The 18,101-nt window shown below is 47.6% G+C and overlaps 1 protein-coding gene across 1 annotated transcript in view; it reads right to left on the bottom strand.

The window, feature by feature from the left end:
* Positions 1-10,680, bottom strand: part of LOC139541916 (mitotic spindle assembly checkpoint protein MAD1-like) — a 54,907-nt gene extending 44,227 nt beyond the window's left edge. Inside the window, exons 1-4 of the mRNA XM_071346813.1 lie at positions 10,555-10,680; positions 9,371-9,550; positions 8,135-8,275; positions 4,504-4,683 (exon numbers count right to left, since the gene is read on the bottom strand). Of these exons, the coding sequence (XP_071202914.1) occupies positions 4,504-4,683; positions 8,135-8,275; positions 9,371-9,517 (468 nt within the window). The 5' untranslated portion in view covers positions 9,518-9,550; positions 10,555-10,680. The remainder of the gene's footprint in view (positions 1-4,503; positions 4,684-8,134; positions 8,276-9,370; positions 9,551-10,554) is intronic.
* Positions 10,681-18,101: the final 7,421 nt, after the last annotated feature.

Below are 18,101 nucleotides of genomic sequence, written 5' to 3'. Positions count from 1 at the left end.
GGTTAGAGGAGTGATGTTATAATCTGAACTCTGTTACAGGTGTACCTGGTTAGAGGAGTGATGGTATAATCTGAACTCTGTTACAGGTGTACCTGGTTAGAGGTGTGATGTTATGTTATAATCTGAACTCTGTTACAGGTGTACCTGGTTAGAGGAGTGATGTTATGGTATAATCTGAACTCTGTTACAGGAGTACCTGGTTAGAGGAGTGATGTTATAATCTGAACTCTGTTACAGGTGTACCTGGTTAGAGGAGTGATGTTATGGTATAATCTGAACTCTGTTACAGGTGTACCTGGTTAGAGGAGTGATGTTATGGTATAATCTGAACTCTGTTACAGGTGTACCTGGTTAGAGGAGTGATGGTATGGTATAATCTGAACTCTGTTACAGGTGCACCTGTTTAGAGGAGTGATGTTATAATCTGAACTATGTTACAGGTGTACCTGGTTAGAGGTGTGATGTTATGGTATAATGTGAACTCTGTTACAGGTGTACCTGGTTAGAGGAGTGATGTTATGGTATAATCTGAACTCTGTTACAGGTGTACCTGGTTAGAGGAGTGATGTTATGGTATAATCTGAACTCTGTTACAGGTGTACCTGGTTAGAGGAGTGATGTTATAATCTGAACTCTGTTACAGGTGTACCTGGTTAGAGGAGTGATGGTATAATCTGAACTCTATTACAGGTGTACCTGGTTAGAGGTGTGATGTTATGTTATAATCTGAACTCTGTTACAGGTGTACCTGGTTAGAGGAGTGATGTTATGGTATAATCTGAACTCTGTTACAGGAGTACCTGGTTAGAGGAGTGATGTTATAATCTGAACTCTGTTACAGGTGTACCTGGTTAGAGGAGTGATGTTATGGTATAATCTGAACTCTGTTACAGGTGTACCTGGTTAGAGGAGTGATGTTATGGTATAATCTGAACTCTGTTACAGGTGTACCTGGTTAGAGGAGTGATGTTATAATCTGAACTCTGTTACAGGTGCACCTGGTTAGGGGTGTGATGTTATAATCTGAACTCTGTTACAGGTGTACCTGGTTAGAGGAGTGATGTTATGGTATAATCTGAACTCTGTTACAGGTGCACCTGTTTAGAGGAGTGATGTTATAATCTGAACTCTGTTACAGGTGTACCTGGTTAGAGGAGTGATGTTATAATCTGAACTCTGTTACAGGTGTACCTGGTTAGAGGAGTGATGTTATGGTATAATCTGAACTCTGTTACAGGTGTACCTGGTTAGAGGAGTGATGGTATGGTATAATCTGAACTCTGTTACAGGTCCACCTGTTTAGAGGAGTGATGTTATAATCTGAACTATGTTACAGGTGTACCTGGTTAGAGGTGTGATGTTATGGTATAATGTGAACTCTGTTACAGGTGTACCTGGTTAGAGGAGTGATGTTATGTTATAATCTGAACTCTGTTACAGGTGTACCTGGTTAGAGGAGTGATGTTATAGTATAATCTGAACTCTGTTACAGGTGTACCTGGTTAGAGGTGTGATGTTATGGTATAATCTGAACTCTGTTACAGGTGTACCTGGTTAGAGGAGTGATGTTATGGTATAATCTGAACTCTGTTACAGGTGTACCTGGTTAGAGGAGTGATGTTATGTTATAATCTGAACTCTGTTACAGGTGTACCTGGTTAGAGGAGTGATGTTATGGTATAATCTGAACTCTGTTACAGGTGTACCTGGTTAGAGGAGTGATGGTATAATCTGAACTCTGTTACAGGTGTACCTGGTTAGAGGAGTGATGGTATGGTATAATCTGAACTCTGTTACAGGTGTACCTGGTTAGAGGAGTGATGTTATAATCTGAACTCTGTTACAGGTGTACCTGGTTAGAGGAGTGATGTTATGGTATAATCTGAACTCTGTTACAGGTGTACCTGGTTAGAGGAGTGATGGTATGGTATAATCTGAACTCTGTTACAGGTGCACCTGTTTAGAGGAGTGATGTTATAATCTGAACTATGTTACAGGTGTACCTGGTTAGAGGTGTGATGTTATGGTATAATGTGAACTCTGTTACAGGTGTACCTGGTTAGAGGAGTGATGTTATGGTATAATCTGAACTCTGTTACAGGTGTACCTGGTTAGAGGAGTGATGTTATGGTATAATCTGAACTCTGTTACAGGTGTACCTGGTTAGAGGAGTGATGTTATAATCTGAACTCTGTTACAGGTGTACCTGGTTAGAGGAGTGATGGTATAATCTGAACTCTGTTACAGGTGTACCTGGTTAGAGGTGTGATGTTATGTTATAATCTGAACTCTGTTACAGGTGTACCTGGTTAGAGGAGTGATGTTATGGTATAATCTGAACTCTGTTACAGGAGTACCTGGTTAGAGGAGTGATGTTATAATCTGAACTCTGTTACAGGTGTACCTGGTTAGAGGAGTGATGTTATGGTATAATCTGAACTCTGTTACAGGTGTACCTGGTTAGAGGAGTGATGTTATGGTATAATCTGAACTCTGTTACAGGTGTACCTGGTTAGAGGAGTGATGTTATAATCTGAACTCTGTTACAGGTGCACCTGGTTAGGGGTGTGATGTTATAATCTGAACTCTGTTACAGGTGTACCTGGTTAGAGGAGTGATGTTATGGTATAATCTGAACTCTGTTACAGGTGTACCTGGTTAGAGGAGCGATGTTATAATCTGAACTCTGTTACAGGTGTACCTGGTTAGAGGAGTGATGGTATAATCTGAACTCTGTTACAGGTGTACCTGGTTAGAGGAGTGATGGTATGGTATAATCTGAACTCTGTTACAGGTGTACCTGGTTAGAGGAGTGATGTTATAATCTGAACTCTGTTACAGGTGTACCTGGTTAGAGGAGTGATGTTATGTTATAATCTGAACTCTGTTACAGGTGTACCTGGTTAGAGGAGTGATGTTATGTTATAATCTGAACTATGTTACAGGTGTACCTGGTTAGAGGTGTGATGTTATGTTATAATCTGAACTCTGTTACAGGTGTACCTGGTTAGAGGAGTGATGTTATGGTATAATCTGAACTCTGTTACAGGTGTACCTGGTTAGAGGAGTGATGGTATAATCTGAACTCTGTTACAGGTGTACCTGGTTAGAGGAGTGATGTTATGTTATAATCTGAACTCTGTTACAGGTGTACCTGGTTAGAGGAGTGATGTTATGTTATAATCTGAACTATGTTACAGGTGTACCTGGTTAGAGGTGTGATGTTATGGTATAATCTGAACTCTGTTACAGGTGTACCTGGTTAGAGGAGTGATGTTATGTTATAATCTGAACTCTGTTACAGGTGTACCTGGTTAGAGGAGTGATGTTATGGTATAATCTGAACTCTGTTACAGGTGTGCCTGGTTAGAGGAGTGATGTTATAATCTGAACTCTGTTACAGGTGTACCTGGTTAGAGGAGTGATGTTATGGTATAATCTGAACTCTGTTACAGGTGTACCTGGTTAGAGGAGTGATGTTATGGTATAATCTGAACTCTGTTACAGGTGTACCTGGTTAGAGGAGTGATGTTATAATCTGAACTCTGTTACAGGTGTACCTGGTTAGAGGTGTGATGTTATGGTATAATCTGAACTCTGTTACAGGTGTACCTGGTTAGAGGAGTGATGTTATAATCTGAACTCTGTTACAGGTGTACCTGGTTAGAGGAGTGATGGTATAATCTGAACTCTGTTACAGGTGTACCTGGTTAGAGGAGTGATGTTATGGTATAATCTGAACTCTGTTACAGGTGTACCTGGTTAGAGGAGTGATGGTATAATCTGAACCCTGTTACAGGTGTACCTGGTTAGAGGAGTGATGTTATGTTATAATCTGAACCCTGTTACAGGTGTACCTGGTTAGAGGAGTGATGGTATAATCTGAACTCTGTTACAGGTGTACCTGGTTAGAGGAGTGATGTTATGGTATAATCTGAACTCTGTTACAGGTGTACCTGGTTAGAGGAGTGATGTTACGGTATAATCTGAACTCTGTTACAGGTGTACCTGGTTAGAGGAGTGATGTTATGGTATAATCTGAACTCTGTTACAGGTGTACCTGGTTAGAGGAGTGATGTTATGGTATAATCTGAACTCTGTTACAGGTGTACCTGGTTAGAGGAGTGATGTTATGGTATAATCTGAACTCTGTTACAGGTGTACCTGGTTAGAGGAGTGATGTTATAATCTGAACTCTGTTACAGGTGTACCTGGTTAGAGGAGTGATGTTATGTTATAATCTGAACTCTGTTACAGGTGTACCTGGTTAGAGGAGTGATGTTATGGTATAATCTGAACTCTGTTACAGGTGTACCTGGTTAGAGGAGTGATGGTATAATCTGAACTCTGTTACAGGTGTACCTGGTTAGAGGAGTGATGGTATAATCTGAACCCTGTTACAGGTGTACCTGGTTAGAGGAGTGATGGTATAATCTGAACTCTGTTACAGGTGTACCTGGTTAGAGGAGTGATGGTATAATCTGAACCCTGTTACAGGTGTACCTGGTTAGAGGTGTTGAGCCATTCGTCCCTCTCCTCCACCCTTCTGTTGAGAGAATCCAGGGTCCGACGGAGAGCACGGTTTGCCTCTGCCTTTTCCGATAGGCTCTGGCTAGACTCCGCCTCCCTCTCTTCCAGGCGTCTGATTCGTCCCAGCAGGTCCTGGTTACGGTCCACCTCACGCTGGAACAATTAGAACGTGGGCCATAGAAGTCAGAACACGAAATTTAGAACACAGAACACGGAACAGACCAGGAAACAAAGAATATCAAACAAACTGGTATGAATTCCCTGCCTGTGTCTCTCAGCACACCATCTCATCCTCACAGCCCTCTCAGATACTCTGTTACTGTCTAACACCTGCAGGAGGCATCAACTGGCCCTAGCCAAACCCATTGGTTGCTAGGGGTCATGGTTGCCAGGGGCCTTATCACACTGTGTGAGGTCAGCCAATCACAAGCAGTCATACTGGGTCCCAGATCCCCAACTCCTGCCTCGCCCCCAGTCTCCTTCCAGCAGTCACAGAGACAGGCAAGCTCCTCTCCATCCTTCACAACACCAGGACTCCCTCATATCTCTGGACTGGTGGGATGGTGAGCAGGACTGGTGGGATGGTGAGCAGGACTGGTGAGATGGTGTGCAGGACTGGTGGGATGGTGAGCAGGACTGGTGGGATGGTGTGCAGGACTGGTGGGATGGTGTGCAGGACTGGTGGGATGGTGTGCAGGACTGGTGGGATGGTGTGCAGGACTGGTGGGATGGTGTGCAGGACTGGTGGGATGGTGTGCAGGACTGGTGGGATGGTGTGCAGGACTGGTGGGATGGTGAGCAGGACTGGTGGGATGGTGTGCAGGACTGGTGGGATGGTGTGCAGGACTGGTGGGATGGTGTGCAGGACTGGTGGGATGGTGTGCAGGACTGGTGGGATGGTGAGCAGGACTGGTGGGGATGGTGTGCAGGACTGGTGGGATGGTGTGCAGGACTGGTGGGATGGTGTGCAGGACTGGTGGGATGGTGTGCAGGACTGGTGGGATGGTGTGCAGGACTGGTGGGATGGTGTGCAGGACTGGTGGGATGGTGTGCAGGACTGGTGGGATGGTGTGCAGGACTGGTGGGATGGTGTGCAGGACTGGTGGGATGGTGTGCAGGACTGGTGGGATGGTGAGCAGGACTGGTGGGATGGTGTGCAGGACTGGTGGGATGGTGTGCAGGGCTGGTGGGATGGTGTGCAGGACTGGTGGGATGGTGTGCAGGACTGGTGGGATGGTGTGCAGGACTGGTGGGATGGTGAGCAGGACTGGTGGGATGGTGTGCAGGACTGGTGGGATGGTGTGCAGGACTGGTGGGATGGTGTGCAGGACTGGTGGGGATGGTGTGCAGGACTGGTGGGATGGTGTGCAGGACTGGTGGGATGGTGTGCAGGACTGGTGGGATGGTGTGCAGGACTGGTGGGATGGTGTGCAGGACTGGTGGGATGGTGTGCAGGGCACAACGTGAGCTGTGTTCTTAGTCATTAGTTGTTATTGTTACATTATCTATGCTGCCTCAGTGTAGCTTGTAACCTTTAAACACATTCAGAGACGGTCCTTTATTACAGCTCTCCTGATATCCCACGTTCAGTATATTCATGACCTTTTATCTGCCTTCTACAGAACCTCTACCATCCCCGTGGGCCTCTACCGTCCCCCGTGGGCCTCTACCGTCCCCCGTGGGCCTCTACCGTCCCCCGTGGGCCTCTACCGTCCCCCGTGGGCCTCTACCATCTACAGGACCACTACCTCCAGGGGGGGGGGGGGGGTGTGCGTTACCTCCAGGCGGGTGGGGGTGCGTTACCTCCAGGCGGGTGGGGGTGCGTTACCTCCAAGCGGGTGGGGGTGCGTTACCTCCAGGCGGGTGGGGGTGCGTTACCTCCAGGCGGGTGGGGGTGCGTTACCTCCAGGCGGGTGGGGGTGCGTTACCTCCAGGCGGGTGGGGGTGCGTTACCTCCAGGCGGGTGGGGGTGCGTTACCTCCAGGTGGGGTGTGTAACCTCCAGGTGGGGGTGTAACCTCCAGGTGGGATGTGTTACCTCCAGGTGGGGTGTGTAACCTCCAGGTGGGGGTGCGTTACCTCCAGGCGGGTGGGGGTGCGTTACCTCCAGGCGGGGGTGCGTTACCTCCAGGCGGGTGGGGGTGCGTTACCTCCAGGCGGGTGGGGGTGCGTTACCTCCAGGTGGGGTGTGTAACCTCCAGGTGGGGTGTGTTACCTCCAGGTGGGGGTGTGTTACCTCCAGGTGGGGGTGTGTTACCTCCAGGTGGGGGTGTGTAACCTGCAGGTGGGGGTGTGTAACCTGCAGGTGGGGGTGTGTTACCTCCAGGTGGGGGTGTGTTACCTCCAGGTGGGGGTGTGTAACCTCCAGGTGGGGGTGTGTTACCTCCAGGTGGGGGTGTACTACCTCCAGGTGGGGGTGTGTTACCTCCAGGTGGGGTGTGTTACCTCCAGGTGGGGGTGTGTTACCTCCAGGTGGGGGTGTACTACCTCCAGGTGGGGGTGTACTACCTCCAGGTGGGGGTGTACTACCTCCAGGTGGGGGTGTACTACCTCCAGGTGGGGGTGTGTAACCTCCAGGTGGGGTGTGTTACCTCCAGGTGGGGTGTGTTACCTCCAGGTGGGGGGGTGTACTAACTCCAGGTGGGGGGGGTGTAACCTCCAGGTGGGGGTGTGTAACCTCCAGGTGGGGGTGTGTTACCTCCAGGTGGGGGTGTGTTACCTCCAGGTGGGGGTGTGTTACCTCCAGGTGGGGGTGTGTTACCTCCAGGTGGGGGTGTGTTACCTCCAGGTGGGGGTGTGTTACCTCCAGGTGGGGGTGTACTACCTCCAGGTGGGGGTGTACTACCTCCAGGTGGGGGTGTACTACCTCCAGGTGGGGGTGTACTACCTCCAGGTGTGGGTGTGTTACCTCCAGGTGTGGGTGTGTAACCTCCAGGTGGGGGTGTGTAACCTCCAGGTGGGGGTGTGTTACCTCCAGGTGGGGGTGTGTTACCTCCAGGTGGGGTGTGTTACCTCCAGGTGGGGGTGTGTTACCTCCAGGTGGGGGTGTGTTACCTCCAGGTGGGGGTGTGTTACCTCCAGGTGGGGGTGTGTTACCTCCAGGTGGGGTGTGTTACCTCCAGGTGGGGTGTGTTACCTCCAGGTGGGGTGTGTTACCTCCAGGTGGGGTGTGTTACCTCCAGGTGGGGTGTGTTACCTCCAGGTGGGGGGGTGTAACCTCCAGGTGGGGGTGTGTAACCTCCAGGTGGGGGTGTGTTACCTCCAGGTGGGGGTGTGTTACCTGCAGGTGGGGGTGTGTTACCTCCAGGTGGGGGTGTACTACCTCCAGGTGGGGGTGTGTTACCTCCAGGTGGGGGTGTGTTACCTCCAGGTGGGGTGTGTTACCCCCAGGTGGGGTGTGTTACCCCCAGGTGGGTGTGTGTGGGTGTGTTACCTCCAGGTGGGGGTGTGTTACCTCCAGGTGGGGGTGTGTTACCTCCAGGTGGGGGTGTGTTACCTCCAGGTGGGGGTGTGTTACCTCCAGGTAGGGGTGTGTTACCTCCAGGTAGGGGTGTGTTACCTCCAGGTAGGGGTGTGTTACCTCCAGGTGTGGGTGTGTTACATACCTCAAAGTCCCTAGCGCTCAGCGTAGCGTTCTTCTCCAGTTCGATGCGTGCTCTCTTGTGACTGATCTCCATCTGTCTCTTCTCCTGGTCCATCTGGATCAGCTGGGTCTTAGACTGAACCTTCTCTGCTGCCTCCAGCAACTACACACACAGAGACACACAGTCACTTTCTGTGGCTTACATACACAGGTTTCAGACTGTACCTTTTCTCTACAGTCTCCTGTAATTCAGAACAATACAATGTGTGTCTCAGTCCCACCACCTCTGTCCTCTAAATACTGTTGGTGTAGGACGTGGCGCTGCACCAGGGCAGGTGTGTGCGTCTCTCTGTGTCTCTCCTTACGTGTCTGTCCTACTCCACCCACCTGTAATCTCTGCAGCTACTGGTTCTGTAGGACGTGGCTCTGTGTGTGTCTGTCCTACTCCACCCACCTGTAATCTCTGCAGGTACTGGTTCTGTAGGACGTGGCTCTGTGTGTGTCTGTCCTACTCCACCCACCTGTAATCTCTGCAGGTACTGGTTCTGTAGGACGTGGCTCTGTGTGTGTCTGTCCTACTCCACCCACCTGTAATCTCTGCAGGTACTGGTTCTGTAGGACGTGGCTCTGTGTGTGTCTGTCCTACTCCACCCACCTGTAATCTCTGCAGGTACTGGTTCTGTAGGACGTGGCTCTGTGTGTGTCTGTCCTACTCCACCCACCTGTAATCTCTGCAGGTACTGGTTCTGTAGGACGTGGCTCTGTGTGTGTCTGTCCTACTCCACCCACCTGTAATCTCTGCAGGTACTGGTTCTGTAGGACGTGGCTCTGTGTGTGTCTGTCCTACTCCACCCACCTGTAATCTCTGCAGGTACTGGTTCTGTAAGACGTGGCTCTGTGTGTGTCTGTCCTACTCCACCCACCTGTAATCTCTGCAGGTACTGGTTCTGTAGGACGTGGCTCTGTGTGTGTCTGTCCTACTCCACCCACCTGTAATCTCTGCAGGTACTGGTTCTGTAGGACGTGGCTCTGTGTGTGTCTGTCCTACTCCACCCACCTGTAATCTCTGCAGGTACTGGTTCTGTAGGACGTGGCTCTGTGTGTGTCTGTCCTACTCTACCCACCTGTAATCTCTGCAGGTACTGGTTCTGTAGGACGTGGCTCTGTGTGTGTCTGTCCTACTCCACCCACCTGTAATCTCTGCAGGTACTGGTTCTGTAGGACGTGGCTCTGTGTGTGTCTGTCCTACTCTACCCACCTGTAATCTCTGTAGGTACTGGTTCTGTAGGACGTGGCTCTGCACCGGGGCTGGTTCTCCCTGGTTCCGAGACGTGTCCGGGAGAGAGATGAAACTCTTAAACGACTTAAGAGTGGCGAACACCGTCGTGTCATCCTCAATGTCCATGGTGGTCAACTGTTTACAAGGTTGCTGTAGCTTCTACGAGAGAGCAAGACAGAGAGACAGAGAGAGACAGAGACAGAGAGAGACCAACATTTACAGGAGCTACGATGTCCATGGTGAAGTGTTTATTTACAAGCTTGCTGCACTAGAATATAGAGGGTAACTAGCTGGCAACATTTTCAGTAGCTTCATATTCCTATGTGACATAGGAGGCTATGTCCATGGTCAACGAGCCTTTTGGGGCCCCTATCTCTGGTGGGCAAGAAGATGCATGTTAGCTAGCTCCAAAGTGGCGCAGCAGTCCAAGGCACTGCATCTCAGTGTTACAGGCATCACTATAAACCCTGGTTCAATTCCAGGCTGTATCACAACCCGGCCGTGACTGGGAGTCCCATAGTGCAGCGCACAATTGGACCAGCGTCGTCCGGGTTAGGGTTTAGTTAAATAAAGGTTAAAGAAATAAAAATCTACCCTATAAGCAAGTCCATTCGCATGTACAACTCGTACTGCTGATCCGACGCATGCGCCTGGAGCAAAGCTAGTCTGGGGTTAAATAAAAAGTGTCCGAAAGTCGCGACATGATGTTTGAAATGAGCATACAAAGAAAAGTTGGTCAGTACTTTAGCAAAGTCACTAACATTGCACAATTGGAAAGATGAAGGGTCAATGAAGGGATGAAGGGTCAAGCCGCATGTAACGCCATGGACCAGAGTTACTAACGTGAACTAGTAACCAACTAGCCATGCTAACCTGCTACCAGGGTTGCCTAATAACTACGGATTACTCGGTCATTTTAAAAATGGACGATTCACACGTCGTAGTTGACAGTAGTGTTGATGAACAGAAATAATGTGATCACAACAACTTGCCTAAGATAGATAACGTTGGTTACCTAGACGTTTCGAATCCCCTAGTTAGCTAGCTAGCTCAATCGACAAATTGTCGACACATGTTGATCGGATAGACGTCGGCAAATAATCCGACTTTTAAATAATATGGACACGTTATAGAATTTATTATACAGCTTGATCAGGTCTTACCTTGGAACTTGACGTTTAAAAAGTTGACTAGTTAGGCAGTTATAGGTACTAACAACAGCTAGCTAGCATAACTTCGAACTCCCTCCTTTCCTAGAACAAGATCTGTGCTGTTATCGCGAGAATACCTTGCTGTGTTCTAAAGATAGTCAAGGCTGCGCTTGATGCGCATATTGAGCAATTCACTAAATACTTCCGAGTAAGATCATCTTAAATCTTTATACCATTTGGTTTGGAAGTAATGGTGATGTTTATGTAAACTAATCCGTGAAGCGGCTTGAATACCTTCCACTGAAACTTCTTCTATAGTATTCTTATCTTTTTTGGAATTGGGTTGGCGGAACTTTTAGTGATGGACATTCCGGCTCTTTTCAGTGAGCTGTCTCTGTTGGCTTCTAAACGGCTCTTTAAAAAAATAAGTTTTGTATTTTTTCAAGTCAAACAGTTTGCGAAAGTTTGACTATGATTGGTGTTTAAACAATTCTAATTAAATTATTAAATGAAATCATACTCTACCTTAACCACAATGTATTTAAAAATGCATTGGTTTGTTATGAAAAAGGATGCTATTAAACATTTGCATTTAAAGTATATATTTTTAATGTAAATAAACAAAGTGCAAATAAATTATATTCCATTCTGTGGAACTTTCTGTCCATTGATGAACATAGGGTGTCCATCAACTCTGTCACGTGTCCTGTGGTTACATTTGCTTCTCTCTGGCGGCTGGCTGTGATTCGCTGCAGACCTTTACACAGGAGTATCATTATTGAGGCTGTCACATAGCTGAAAAGAGAGAACAGTAACTTATTAGTTCAGGTTCATGTTTTGTCTACTGATACTACATTCTCATCTACATATATAATACTGGATTAAATAATGATGTAGTAATAACTGCTTACTGTACCTCTCTCCACTGATCTCCACAGTGACCTGCTCAAAGGGTTCCAGGACTCTGCACACCTCCTCCACCACCTCCCATTCCTCTTGGGTCAGAGCATCAACAGGTGCATTGACAATGGCCAGGGTAGAGACGATGGCATTCTTTGACTCAAGAAACCGCTTCAACATATAAAATGTTGAATTCCACCTTGTAGTGCAGTCTTGTTATGGCCTCAGCTCAGGCATCCCCATCTGGCGTTGTGTAGACTTTAGTTTTTCAGCACCTACTGTGCTCCTGTGGAAGTATTCCACAGCTGCTTTCACTTTGTCCACAGTGGGCTTCATCACCTTCAGAGCATCTCTTACAATCAGGTTGATTGTGTGGGCAAGACATGGATGATGGGTCCATTTTAAAATGATCATGGCTTTGGTTATGTTAACTGCATTGTCGCTAACACAACAGACCACTTTTCCATCTACTTGCCATTCTCTGGCCACTCTCAACAGGCCACTCTCAACTGGCCACTCAACAGGCCACTCTCAACAGGCCACTCTCAACTGGACACTCTCAACAGGACACTCTCAACAGGCCACTCTCAACAGGCCACTCTCAACTGGACACTCTCAACAGGCCACTCTCAACAGGCCACTCTCAACAGGACACTCTCAACAGGCCACTCTCAACAGGACACTCTCAACAGGCCACTCTCAACAGTTATTGGTGTCCTTTAGTAGTGGTTTCTTTTCAGCAATTGAGATGTGTCTGTTTTTATTTGATGTATTTTATTTAGCCTTTATTTAACTAGGCAAGTCAGTTCAGAACAAATTCTTATTTACAATGACGGCCTACTCCGGCCAACACTGGACCAATTGTGCCCTATGGGACTCCCAATCATGGCCAGATGTGATACAGCCTGGATTCAAACCAAATCAAATCAAATTTTATTTGTCACATACACATGGTTAGCAGATGTTAATGCGAGTGTAGCGAAATGCTTGTGCTTCTAGTTCCGACAATGCAGTAATATTCAACGAGTAATCTAACCGAACAATTTCACAACAACTACCTTATACACACAAGTGTAGAGGAATTAATAAAAATATGTACATAAAAATATATGAATGAGTGATGGTATAGAACGGCATAGGCAAGATGCAGTAGATGGTATAGAGTACAGTATATACATATGAGATGAGTAATGTAGGGTATGTAAACATTATATGAAGTGGTATTGTTTAAAGTGGCTAGTGCTACATTTTTACATACATTTTTACATTATTAAAGTGGCTGGAGTTGAGTCAGTATGTTGGCAGCAGCCACTCAATGTTAGTGATGGCTGTTTAACAGTCTGATGGCCTTGAGATAGAAGCTGATTTTCTGTCTCTCGGTCCCTGCTTTGATGCACCTGTACTGACATCTCCTTCTGGATGATAGCGGGGTGAACAGGCAGTGGATCGGGTGGTTGTTGTCCTTGACGATCTTTTTTGGCCTTCCTGTGACATCTGGTGCTGTAGGTGTCCTGGAGGGCAGGTAGTTTGCCCCCGGTGATGCGTTGTGCAGACCTCACTACCCTCTGGAGAGCCTTACAGTTATTGGCAGAGCAGTTGCCGTACCAGGCGGTGATACAGCCCGACAGGATGCTCTCGATTGTGCATCTGAAAAACTTTGAGTGTTTTTGGTGACAAGCCGAATTTCTTCAGCCTCCTGAGGTTGAAGAGGCGCTGCTGCGCCTTCTTCACAACGCTGTCTGTGTGGGTGGACCATTTCAGTTTGTCCGTGATGTGTACGCCGAGGAACTTAAAACGTTCTACCCTCTCCACTACTGTCCCGTCGATGTAGATAGGGGGGTGCTCCCTCTGCTGTTTCCTAAAGTCCACGATCATCTCCTTTGTTTTGTTGACGTTGAGTGTGAGGTTATTTTCCTGACACCACACTCCGAGGGCCCTCACATCCTCCCTGTAGGCCGTCTAATTTGTTGTTGGTAATCAAGCCTACCACTGTAGTGTCGTCTGCAAACTTGATGATTGAGTTGGAGGCGTGCATGGCCACGCAGTCGTGGGTGAACAGGGAGTACAGGAGAGGGCTGAGAACGCACCCTTGTGGGGCCCCAGTGTTGAGGATCAGCGGGGTGGAGATGTTGTTACATACCCTCACCACCTGGGGGCGGCCCGTCAGGAAGTCCAGGACCCAGTTGCACAGGGCGGGGTCGAGACCCAGGGTCTCGAGCTTGATGGCGAGTTTGGAGGGTACTATGGTGTTAAATGCTGAGCTGTAGTCAATGAACAGCATTCTCACTTAGGTATTCCTCTTGTCCAGATGGGTTAGGGCAGTGTGCAGTGTGATTGCGTCGTCTGTGGACCTATTGGGGCGGTAAGCAAATTGGAGGAATGACTGTAATGATGCCTCTTGCACTGAGATGCAGTGCCTTAGACCGCTGCGCCACTCGGGAGCCCAGTGTTACCTGAACTCTGTGAAGCATTTACTTGGGTTGCAATTTCTGAGGCTGGTAACTCTAATGAACTTATCCTCTGTAGCAGAGGTAACTCTGGGTCTTCCTTTCCTGTGGAGGTCCTCATGAGAACCAGGTTCATCATATCGCTTGATGGTTTTAGCAACTGCACTTGAAGAAACATTCAAAGTACTTCAAATTTTCCGTATTGTCTTAAAGTAATGATGGTCTGTCGTTTCTCTTTGCTTATTTGAGCTGTTCTTGCCATAATATGGACTTGGTCTTTTACCAAATAGGGCTATCTTCTGAATACCAACCCTACCTTGTCATAACACAACTGATTGGCTCAAACGCATTAAGAAGGTAAGAAATTCCACAAATTAACTTTTAACAAGGCACACCTGTTAATTGAAATGCATTCCAGGTGACTACCTCATGAAGCTGGTTGAGAGAATGTCAAGAGTGTGTAAAGCTGTCATCAAGGCAAAGGGTGGCTCCTTTGAAGAATCTCAAATATAAAATATATTTTGATTTGTTTAACACTTTTTTGGTTACTACATGTGTTATTTCATAGTGTTGATGTCTTCACTATTATTGGAGAATTATTACAATGGAGAAAATAGTACAAATAAATAAAAACCCATAGATGACACAATATCTATTGCACTCCACACTGCCTTTTCCCACCTGGACAAAAGGAACACCTATATGAGAATGCTATTCATTGACTACAGCTCAGCGTTCAACACCATAGTACCCTCCAAGCTCATCACTGAGCTAAGGACCCTGGGACTGAACATCTCCCTCTACAACTGGATCCTGGACTTCCTGACGGGCCGCCCCCAGGTGGTGAGGGTAGGGAACAACACATACTGACCATCAACACCGGGGCCCCTCACTGGTGCAAGCGTAGTCCCTCCTATACTACCTTCACCCACAACGGCCTCGCACGACTCCAACACCATCTTGTTTCGTGACGACACGACAGTGGAAGGCCTGATCACAGACGACGATGAGACACCTAGTAGGTAGGAGGTCAGAGACCTGGCAGTACGGTGCCAGGACAACAACTTCTCCCTAAACATCAGCAAGACAAAAGAGTTGATCGTGGACAACACAGGAAACAGAGGGCCAAGCACACCGCCATCACTTCAACGGGGCTGTAGTGGGATTCAAATTCCTCTGTGTTCACATCACCAAGGATCTATCATGGTCCACACACACTAACACAGTCCTGAAGAGGGCACGACAACACCTTTTCCCCCTCAGCAGGCTGAAAAGACTTGGCCTGGGTCCCCAGATCCTCCAAAAGTTCTACAGCTGCACCGCTGAGAGCATCTTGACTGGCTGCATCACCGCCTGGTATGGAAACTGCTCGGCATCCGACCGCAAGGTGCTACAGAGGGTGGTGCGTACGGCCTAGTACATCACGGGGGCCAAGCTTCCTGCCATCCAGGACCTATATGTCTATAGGTTCGAGTCCAGGCTGTATCACAACCAGCCGTGATTGGGAGTCCCATAGGGCGGCGCACAATTGGCGCAGTGTCATCCGGGTTCCGGTTTGGCCGGGGTAGGCCGGCATTGTAAGTAAGAATTTGTTCTTAGCTGACTTGCCTAGTTAAATAAAGGTTAAATAAAATATAAAAACAAATAGGAAATGCTTAGAAATAACCAGGCTAAAGCAATGAATGTACAGGCTGAATGAATGGAGATTGTGATGGCAAAATGCTGTACTGATGTGAATGGCTACAGAATCCCAGTCACACACAGGGAACGGAGATTAGAGGTCCTAACATGTGACTTATTAGGATCCCCCAGTAGCCGACGGCAACGGTGACAGCTAGTCTTACTGGGACCCGACACGTAACGAAAAATACATTACAGACAAAATACTTCACAGTTTACATACATTTAAAAACATGAATATGTAGTATGTGTATCTATCAGTTCCACATACATGTCAGTACACAACAAGTAGGTCACATGGGGGAGGGGCGTTGTGCTGTGGGGGAGGGGCGCTGTGCTGTGAGCTACTGCTTTATTGGTTGTTTCCAAACCAGGTCTGAGGTTCACTGAAGCCGTATTAGATAGAAGGGAGGTCCATGCACTCATGGCTCTGTGTAATACTGTACATTTTCTGGAATATGTTCTGGACCTGGGGACTGTGAAAAGATCCCTGGTGGCATGTCTGGTGGGGTAAGTGTGTGTGTCAGAGCTGTGTATACGGTGACTATGGAAACTATTTGGAATTTCCAACACATTCTTATAAAAACAAGAAGTGACGCAGTCAGTCTTTCCTCCACTCTCAGCCAAGAGAGACTGTGTGCCCTCTGATTACAATGAAGAACAAGATGTGCCCCTCTGTTCTGGGCCAGCTGCAGCTTAACTAGGTCCTTCTTTGCAGGACCTAAACATATGACTGGACAATAATCAAGATAAAACTAGAGCCTGCAGGACTTGCCTTGTGGAGTCAAAAAATATCTTTATTACAGACAGACCTCTGCCCAACTTTATAACCATTGCATCTATATGTTTTGACCATGACAGTTTACAATCTAAGGTAACACCAAGTAATTTAGTCTCCTCAACTTCTTCAACAGCCACACCATTCATTACCAGATTCAGCTGAAGTCTAGAACTTAGAACTGCAGCACACAATCCACTTCAACCAGTTACTGTTGATACTTCAGAATGAAACAAGGCAGGGATTATAGTATAGATATAGAAATATAGACAGGTAATAAGATAAGTATCATAGCCTACAGGTTACACGCTCACAGTCCTGGTCACCGTGGGAACACAATGAGTGGTATTCACACATTCAGTTTATAGCATCCATGTATTTAGCATCCAAGATGGCGTAGCAGTCGGACGTGTGTTTGTTTGTCTTGTCTTGTCCCGTGTAAATAGTCTTCGTATTTTTTCGTATACATTTCGTATATATTTTAATTTCACTTTCCATCTAGGAACTGAATATACATTCCTACATTCCGCCTCACCCAATGTGGTACGGACCTGCTATTTTTTATACTTTAGAACAGTAACCCCAATCAGAAGCTAGCCAGATAACTAGCTACTAGCTAGTAGTCAGTTAGCCACTGCTGCGGTCTTCACCCTTAACTCGGACACAGCCAGCTTCAGCTCGGGCCAATACCTGCCAGTCTGCAAGCGCGATATCAACCCAGAGCATATAGGACTGCTTTTTCTCTACCACATCACCGGATTCCTGACGCAAGCTCTGGACAATTACACCGTATCATCACAGCTAGCTAGCTGCAACCGAGTGGCTACTACTGGCTAACACCTCTGTCCCGAAGCAAGCACCAGTTAGCCTTGAGCTAGCCTCGAGCTAGGCCCATCTGCCGGCTAGCCGAAGAGGTCTACCAGCGAATTCTTGGGCTACAATAGCTCTTTTGCCAATTGGACTGGACCTTTTTTTGCCGACACAGAGCCCTGCCAATCCATCACAACTGGTCTAAATCAGCTACAAGCTAATTTAGCCATTTTTTTTTGCCGCTGCTAGTAGCTTTTACCTTCTGCACAGACACCAGCCCTGTTATTAGCCTGGATATTACTCACCAATTTACCAGCATCGGACTGTCTCTCGACAACAACGCCGGATTCCTGCCGTAATCCCTGAGCCACTACTTCTGATCCTCACAGCTAGCTTGCAGCTAGCGCAGCTAGCGCCACTGCCACGAAGCTAGCACCAGTTAGCAAACACAATTCTACAATTCACAACCTCTCTTTCGCCATCCGGCTTGGATTCTCTGTCGACACGACCACGTCTGAGCAGACCCCCTCCGTCTGAGCAGACCACCCCCCGGGCTACTAACTTTAAACGCCGCGTGCTAGCTTAGTGGAGGCCTCCCTGCTCCATCTACGGCTGCCCCCTGGACACTATGATCACTTGGCTACATAGCTGATCCATGCTTGACTGTCCATTAATTCACGGTACTCCATTCTGTTTATTTGTGTTTTATCTGTCGGCTCTGTGCTTTAACTCAGGATCTGTGTGTAGTTAATCCGACCCTCTCTGCCTAGTCGTCGCCATTTTTACCTGTTGTTGCTGTGTTAGACTAGCACCCTGTTATTGCTGCTGTTATCTTACCTGTTGTTTTAGCTAGCTCTCCCAATCAAGACCTGCAATCACTTCATGCCTTATTGTATGTCTCTCTCAAATATCAATATGCCTTGCATACTGTTGTTCAGGCTAGT

The sequence above is a fragment of the Salvelinus alpinus genome, chromosome 2 (assembly GCF_045679555.1).
Source record: "Salvelinus alpinus chromosome 2, SLU_Salpinus.1, whole genome shotgun sequence".
Taxonomy (NCBI): domain Eukaryota; kingdom Metazoa; phylum Chordata; class Actinopteri; order Salmoniformes; family Salmonidae; genus Salvelinus; species Salvelinus alpinus.
Note: the sequence above shows the minus strand (reverse complement) of the source record. Positions and strands in the feature narration are given on the sequence as shown.